Source organism: Limulus polyphemus, unplaced genomic scaffold, assembly GCF_000517525.1.
Source record: "Limulus polyphemus unplaced genomic scaffold, Limulus_polyphemus-2.1.2 Scaffold2773, whole genome shotgun sequence".
In the NCBI taxonomy this organism is placed as follows: Eukaryota; Metazoa; Arthropoda; class Merostomata; order Xiphosura; family Limulidae; genus Limulus; species Limulus polyphemus.
This window is the reverse complement of record NW_013668383.1, coordinates 55,434-63,685: the sequence shown is the minus strand read 5'-3', so window position 1 is coordinate 63,685 and position 8,252 is coordinate 55,434. Positions and strand designations below refer to the sequence as shown.

At 33.2% G+C, this 8,252-nt stretch overlaps 1 protein-coding gene across 3 annotated transcripts in view; it reads left to right on the top strand.

The window, feature by feature from the left end:
* Positions 1–8,252, top strand: part of LOC106467869 (alkaline phosphatase-like) — a 64,197-nt gene that overhangs the window by 31,741 nt on the left and 24,204 nt on the right. Inside the window, exon 1 of one of the 3 annotated variants that reach the window (XM_013928250.2) lies at positions 841–1,085. The exons of the other annotated variants lie outside the window; for them this stretch is intronic. Within the exon in view, the coding sequence (XP_013783704.1) occupies positions 983–1,085 (103 nt within the window). The 5' untranslated portion in view covers positions 841–982. Of the gene's footprint in view, positions 1–840; positions 1,086–8,252 lie in introns of those variants that run through there. 3 annotated transcript variants of the gene reach the window in all.

Genomic DNA, 8,252 nt, shown 5'->3' with positions numbered 1-8,252 from the left:
TATATATATATATATATATATATATATGTGTGTGTGTGTCAGTGTAAACAACTTGTACCTGATGATGACAAAACCTTGTCGAAATGTTGTACATTTGCTATTATGTTAAAGTTATATTAAAGTTTTCTTCAATACCCATTCAAGCCGTCTCCAAGCATTATTAGTCTCAAATTGGGTTCCTCGTCATCGAAAAAGTATTACAACATTTAATCGATCAACAACAACCAGATAAGTAAGAAAGTGACCAGAACCTACCAAAAATAAAAGTATCATAATTAATCATTTTAAAGGACGGATCCCCTGGCAAGAGGAATGAAAGTCGGCACCTTTCTTATTAAAACTAGTGTACTCAAGATCACGAATATTGACTAGTCTTTCGACTATTCTCGAAATAATCAAATGAACAACTTTTAAATGGAAACATCGTCTTTTAGTAATACAAGTCTCATCAGTTCACGGGGATAATCGAATATTAACTACATTTTATTTTGATTTTGATTTTTTTTCATTCATGCTGGAATGCTAAAGTGAGAGTCTGCTATAATCAGGCATTCAGAAAAACTGAATGTAGTTTGCATAAAATATATAACTATTGGATAAAAACTAAATATATTTTTACTGTAAATGTTACAAATATATACGTGTTATAACACTGCGTTTTAGTGTCAGGTTATTCGACCAGTTTCGGTGGGATCTGTAATATCCTGTCATGTTACATGGAACTTTGTATTTTTCGTCACTCATGCCAAATAAACTCCTCCCACTTTCCCTCATATTTGTCGTTCCAATTACTATGTAGGCCTATTATGTTACACATCCGTTCGTGCGCTGATTATGTAAAGATTAACCACTGAATGTATTTTGTTGTACGGATGTGTGTCCACCATTCCACCCTCTATATAGCTTTGTACAGTCCCCTAGTGAGCCAAGTTAAGCCAGTGTTATAAACATTTTCCAGTACATTAGTATTAACAAAAGAAGTATGCGTTTATTAAGAATGGCTGCTGGTTTATTGTTAGCGTTAATAACAGTTGTGAACAATGCAAAATTGCCAGATTTCTCAATAGAAGAAGTTACTGATTTAAGTAAGTTTATAACTTTAGTTATGCTCCATTGTATGTTATATCGCCCTAAAAAATTATACTTGTTCTCGAATTCAAACAGTTCACATAAATATTATTTATTGGCACATGTGTATAATGTTAAAATAATAAATAACCCACAACGTTAAAATAGGTTGTTAAATTAACAACAATAAAAAAAGTATAAATAAGACACGATTATGTATTGCAACTCACTCCTGAAGATGACATTGTATCGTAGAAACATGTAGAGTGAACTTTTTAGTGGTCACTGATTGACCTTAATTAAATTGTTTTTAATTGTGAACCTATTTTAACGTTGTGTTGTATTTATTATTTTAATTCACATAAGTTTTTAATACAGCTATTTTTGCAGCATATATAGAATTAAGTTTACCTAATTATATATATTTTCGAACAAATAATCTTACTCAATGATTTAGTCATAGGCTAAAACAATATAATATATTTCTGAATGTGAACTTACATATTTTTTTATTTTACTACAGAAATAATTATTTTTTATCACTTATATAAATTTATTTTAAGTTAAGGACAAACCTACACAATGGGCTATCTGTGCTCTGCCTACCACCCATCCCATGTCGATTGCTTCCGACATTACAGTTAATTCACAATAACGAAAATATCGTTTAATGAAAATACTCCGACTTGTGATAATCGTGAGATGAATATGGAGTACATGTATGACTAATAATAATATTGAATTCGACGAACTGTAATAATATTATTCACATACCTAAATTAATTTAGATTACTGTATGGTGAATTAAAACGGACTCAAAGTTAAAAACCCAGAAATGTATGATTAGTGTTTTACTGATTAATTAAAGTGTTTGTTTTAACAATAATGGTTATTAATAGAATTAAACAAGAAAAAGAACTAGATAAGAATGCTTTCTACACTCTTACAAAATGGATTTATTTGGCAACGTTATAATTGTGTTTATACTAGTACCGGCGCTAGGGGGCTTTAAAGGATGACTGTAACAAGCCGCTCTACACTGATATCTATACTGAACTGATTTGTCTCTCGTGAAGTCAGCGGAAATTATAAATTGACCAGTTTGTTTGTCGCATGTACTGTTAGCTGCTAAGGTGCAGTGCAGTCTGTAGAGTTTTGAAGTCGTAGCCTGTATCTAATGTAAAAATGTCAATGTGTTGTGTATAGAACTGTAACAATAGACCAATGTCATTTCACGGGTATGTTTTTATTATTGATTCCGTAAATAAATCAGTATGAACTGATTTGTCACCGCCAGTATATGAAGACTTCTTTCTTCCAGTTCAAGCATACTTGGTAATGTTGCTCCAGATCTAGTTACCTCAGTTACACCATCTGTACAGAGCAATGCTAAAGATCATACCCTTCTAGATCATAGCTACCACGTGAGTGATAGTTCTGCAAGAATAGAAATAAAAATTGACATAACAGTTCATCATTTGGATGCAGCAAGAAAAAAAAAAGTTTTCACAAAAGAACTGTTATTTCATTAAAGGTTACTCTGCAAGATCTGAAAAAAGAAAATTTAATTTCCACAAATGATTTTGATATGCTGGACAGCATATTTTCTGATACCCTTTAGAAATATTTAAAAGGCATTGATTATTATCAGAAAAAAAAAGATTGACTTGTAAGGGTGTAAAGCATATCTTCCATATTTGCAGTATTTTACTTTGACAAAGCAGTTTTAATTTACCAACACCTAAAATTTTTAAAGACATACTTTCAATCTTGCTCTACTCAATTAATCTTTTATTAAAAATGGGGCACCAGGTCTTACAAAAGAAGCATTAAGTGCATCACAACAAGTGGTAAAAGAAAGAAAAGAAGAAATCAGTGAAGTTATTTGTGTTTTAATACTAGATGAAATGGCCACAGGATTGGGATGGAAATAATCTTTTTTGGCTATTTGGCGTTGTCGCAAATACAGAAAACGATACAACTCTTCTTGTCCCCTATGTATTGGAGTTTATGGCTGTTTCTCTAACCAGCAAACTTGGTGAGAATATGCCTACAAAAACTACTAGACAATGAGATTACAACTGTGGCACTTGTTTGTGATGGTCCAAACTGCCGCTTCTCCCTATTGAAAGAACTGGGTGCTAATATGTTACCTGAAACTTACAACCATGGTTTTCCACCCTAGCAATGAAAAATACAAAATTCAAGTCATGCTTGATATATGCCACATGCTAAATCTAATTTGAAACACTAGTGCGTATGGGAAAATTTTGAAAGGTAAAGAAGCTGAATATATTAAATGACAGTTCATTACTGGTTTGCACAGATTTCTAGAACAAGAAGGCTTACAAGTAGGAAATAAGTTACAATCAATAAACATTCAATGGCAGAAGCAAAAAGTGAAAGTTAACTTTGTAACACAAACTTTAAATTAAAGTATGACAGATGTCATGAAATTTTATACAAAGACGTGGACTAGCCCAGCTTTAAAGAAAGTGAGGAGCCTAAAGTTCGAAGGGTGAATCTTTGAGTTATTCAAATATAGAAATCCAATGACTAAAAATTACAAGAGTCCAAAGAGAAGTTCCAATGAGTCGTTTTGGGTCATTTTTCTAGTAGAAACAGCAAATTATATTTGTCACTTAACAGACATCACAGTACAAAGAATGGTGTAAATTGACATAAAACACCATTTATTGGTTTTTTAACTGCAATTAAAATTGTGCAACTATTATATGAAACTTTATTTTTATCACCTTCATCCTCCTTGAAGTATATTTTGACATATAAATTAAACTAGTATCACTTGGAACCCTTTTTTGTTATTGTTGCTATTAAGTCATCTTGCAGTTGTAATAACAACCTTACTGTTTGATAGTTCACAGCTACATATAAAAGACTGCTCATTTGCTATGAAATATATGCAACAGGAAACTGCACTGCTAAGGATGAAACATCAATTTTAGATGTCCCAAAAAATCACGTGTCACTTCCTAGTGGTTCTGCACATGTGTTAGATATGTGTGAGATACGCAGGTGGGGTCATGAGGTACACGAGTCTATATATAATGACCATAGTTATGAAGATTCACCAAATTACACACACCTTTCTCCATATAAGGAAGCAGCTGTAGAATAAATGGCTGGATATGTAGTCAAAATGACACAAAATGAACGCATTGGACAGATTATTTGAAGTGGAGGCTTTGAGAAATGGAAATTCTAAAAACCTGTCAATCTTACAACATATCAAAAATAGAGATTGTTCGGTAAAGGCATAAGCAAGTGCAATCTAACTGTGTCAGGCAACAGATAGGTGTTTTAAGAATTTTTTAAAACAAACAAATGGTGAACTTTGGAGTATATATCATTGTTTTGAAATAAGTTTTAAATTTAGTTTTTCCTGCACAAATGTTTGGTTGTACATAAGAAGATAGTAAACTGAATCTTCGTTGTCTATACACGTCAAAGCTCAGTAACTAATTTTCAATGACTCTGCTTTTTTTGTGTTCTTATTTAAGTACTTTAAATCTATAAACATAAAAGCTCAAACCTGAAAGAAAAATTATGTACAGCTTTGTTTCTTATTTAAGGAAAATAATTGTTGGTTGTTTCAATATTTTGGGCAAAGCTACAAACTAGCGATCTGTGCGTAGCCGTTCCTAATTTTTAACTGGTAGATTAAAGGAAGATCAAATAGTCAACATTGCCCACCGCTAATTCTTGAGCTAGTTTCATCTGATTGAATACTGGGTCTTGACCGTCACTCTTATAGCTCATTTAAGGTCACTGAGCACGAAGCTCGTTTTTTGCGGCAAAAAATCACGAAAATCATGAATTCTTATTTCATAATCTGAGCCACGGTAATCACATTAACTCTAAGAATTTTATATCTTGTTATGTGTCTTAAGAATATAGTTTAATGACATGTACAATCCTCAAAATGTCGAGTAATTCATATTTATGATAAAACTTTTAAGTCGTTTTCTGAGTAAATTTATACAAATTCCAATTTTCTTGTGTTTTCTTGATAAATGGCCTGAAGTTTACATTAACAGATTAAACAGAAATAATCAGTATAGTTTTCATTGCAACAAAGGTTAACTTTATTTAGTTAAACTTCGTAAGACAGTAAATACTCTTGTGAAACTTGCAGGATAAAAAAAAATCACCAAAGTAAACAAATAACAGCAAGATAAATTAGGAGATTTCGGCCATATAGATTAAGCCTAGAGTAGTAATTATATAGTAGTACACCGTATAGAAGAAGGCAATGCTTTTAACTAAAGATGTTTTAATTTAATTCAGTAAGTGATTGGAAAAAGTCTGGATGAATTTTATCATAGCATGTAACAATATGCGAGGTGATAATTGGCGTGAGCCTTATAAACACTGCACTTTCTGTATCTGGTGGTTAGGGTGCTCTACCCATAATATTGGGGTCGCGGGTTCCAATCCCCATCACCGAAGATGCTCGTCTTTTCAGCCATGGGGATGTTATAATGTGACGATCAATTCCACTATTCACTGGTAAATAGACAAATAGAGTTGGCGGTGGGTCGTGTTGGCTAGCTGCCTTCCCCCTAGTCTATCAGTGCTAAATTATTAGCTTTGCGCGAAATTTTAAACAAATCAAACCTTATGATGTGTTGAAAAAATAGACCAAGTGAACACTGTTTTGAACTTTTCAACAGCGAGAGGTTCGAGGAATTGACGTTTCTCAGGACAAGTCTAATAAATTGTTACAAGTGGAATAAAAGTAATAAGAATCGATGTGGATATGAAAAGAAAAGAAACATTTTACTGAACTGAACAGTAAAGAGACGTCTGAAAGCACAGGCTAATCAGTCTATTAGCGAGCACTATTGGATTGTCGGGTTAAAGTTTTGATATAAAAAATCGGGTCAAGAAAAATGTTAAACTTTCTCAGTTCTAGTTATATTTGTGTCTCTGTCTCGTACCAGATAAACTTACATTTCCCACGAAAATTCTGCAGCGTCTTTTCACTGGTTTAGTGAATGATGTCTATATGTCCTAATCACGAATGCTGTAAGAGAATGACTGTTCACGTAGTGACGCCATCGTATGGGAGAGGAACCGAGATTCCTTGCACGAGCAGAACCTTGGTTCTCTATAAGTTCTATTTGGTTTTTATTGCGTTTAGCTCTACAGAGATCTATTGCGAGATACGGGAAGTTGCAAATGTGAGATCCATTAGAAGCGATCATTCACCTGTCTGTGCAAGTGTGGACACTGTGTTTATGCTCTGTAATATAAAAAAAGGGATAGTTTCATCTTTCATCAAACGTGTCCAGTCTAGTTATTTCTCAATCAGTGTAAACCCAGTCGAGTCTCTAGATTTAAATTACTCTGCAAATTCCCTGTTCTATTCTCCCAAGGAGTCCAAAACTCCACTTCTAAACCACAACAAAAAAGGCAAGAAACGTCTATAGAAAAACTCAGGTGATATTTTGAACACTGCGTAAATTCACTTTAAAGAAGCGTTTAGGTATAAAAATATATGAGATCAATTATACTTAATAAAATAAAGTTAAAAAAAGAAAGTGAACTCTGAGAAAGTGCTTTGCTTGATTAACTAAAAAAAAGTACATAAACGCCCATCAAACTGAGTAATCAAAGAGAAGCGTTACGTAGACTAAACGGATAAGCTTTGTACAATGAGTCCTATCTTTCTCAACAACGGAAATAAATCTGTATGGAAACTGTTTTAATGAATCATATTCTCATTAAAGCTAACGAATCATGAAATTGGATCACCAGTGTCTGGATGCATCTCTGCTACAGGTGATAGTAAAGTTGTTCCTCATACACAAGTAATGTAGAATAACATACAACTATTTCATGAAAGAGTAAATATCCTGCTTGACCAAATCCTGTGCAAAAAGTAGCACCTAAGTTTGAATGAGAAAAACAAAAGGAAAAAAAGCGTTGGTTTGTTATTTTCCAAATTGAAATAATAGAAAACCCTTTTATTTCGAATGACATGAAACATAAATATTGTAGTATTTGTGCATAACGTATGTATCACAATAACTGCAAACAGTGCACGAGTGAGTACCTTAGAAAACTAATCGACATCGTTCAACGCGACTGAAATATCAGTTAAAAGCTTACCTTCATGTTTTTGAATAGGTGTTAAATTACGATCATTATTTTTATTACTTCATGGTCAAGGTTCTTGGTAGAAGACAAAATCAACTGACGAAAAGAAAACAAAATAAAGGGAAACTTAATTTTTTTTGTTTGAAGTTAAGCACAAAGCTACACATTGGGCTATCTGTGCTCTGCCCACCACGGGTATCGAAACCCGAATTCTAGCGTTGTAAGTCCGCACACATACCGCTGTGCTACTGGGGGGCGGAAGCTAAATCTTAACAAATATACAGGTGTACAGTTATATTTATTCCCCGAAAGCCGCCTGGAGGAGTCACCTATTTTAACCACTCGCATCACTATACAGTAGTTCGTTATCTGACAGTCAGTCAGTCAGTAGACACTAAAATGACGTCACATAAGGGACGCTTAACGTTGCATTTTGTACTGTCTGACGTCACTAAAACGTTCGCATTCCATGAATCACGAGACGAATTATGCACTCTGTGGGCTACAACACAGCATGACATATGAACTTCAAAAGCATGAAGTAATTTTGGTTTTATTTACTCTTGAAACAGAACACTTTCGGGGACCCTGCGCAAATACATCTAGTTTTTATATTTAAATATCTCTCTGTCACCATGACTGAGATATTGATGATATTATGTTCAGTGCACCTCACCTAATAATGGCAGGTTAACCTGTGTTAAAATTTGTGTGCAGTTCTCTGTTTTAATACGTAAAAACAAAGCTTTTAAAATTTAGTATAATTTGTAGCGAAATAATATTATTAGCTTTAAAAAGTAATAGGAGTTTGGATCGTATTAGAACACTACCGAGCTCGGTGGGTTACTGTTTAGTAAACACATTGAACAGTTTTGTAATATATTTTTTCAGCAGAAAAGGCTACAAACTACAATTATATTTTATTACAAGTTACAACTTTTACAGTAAGTTAGATTTGTTTTTCTCACGTACACAAGATGTCTGATGTCTTTGGTTTATTCTCAATCTTCCATTTTTAAATTCATGTAATATATTGATCTAATCTATGCAATACTGTATTC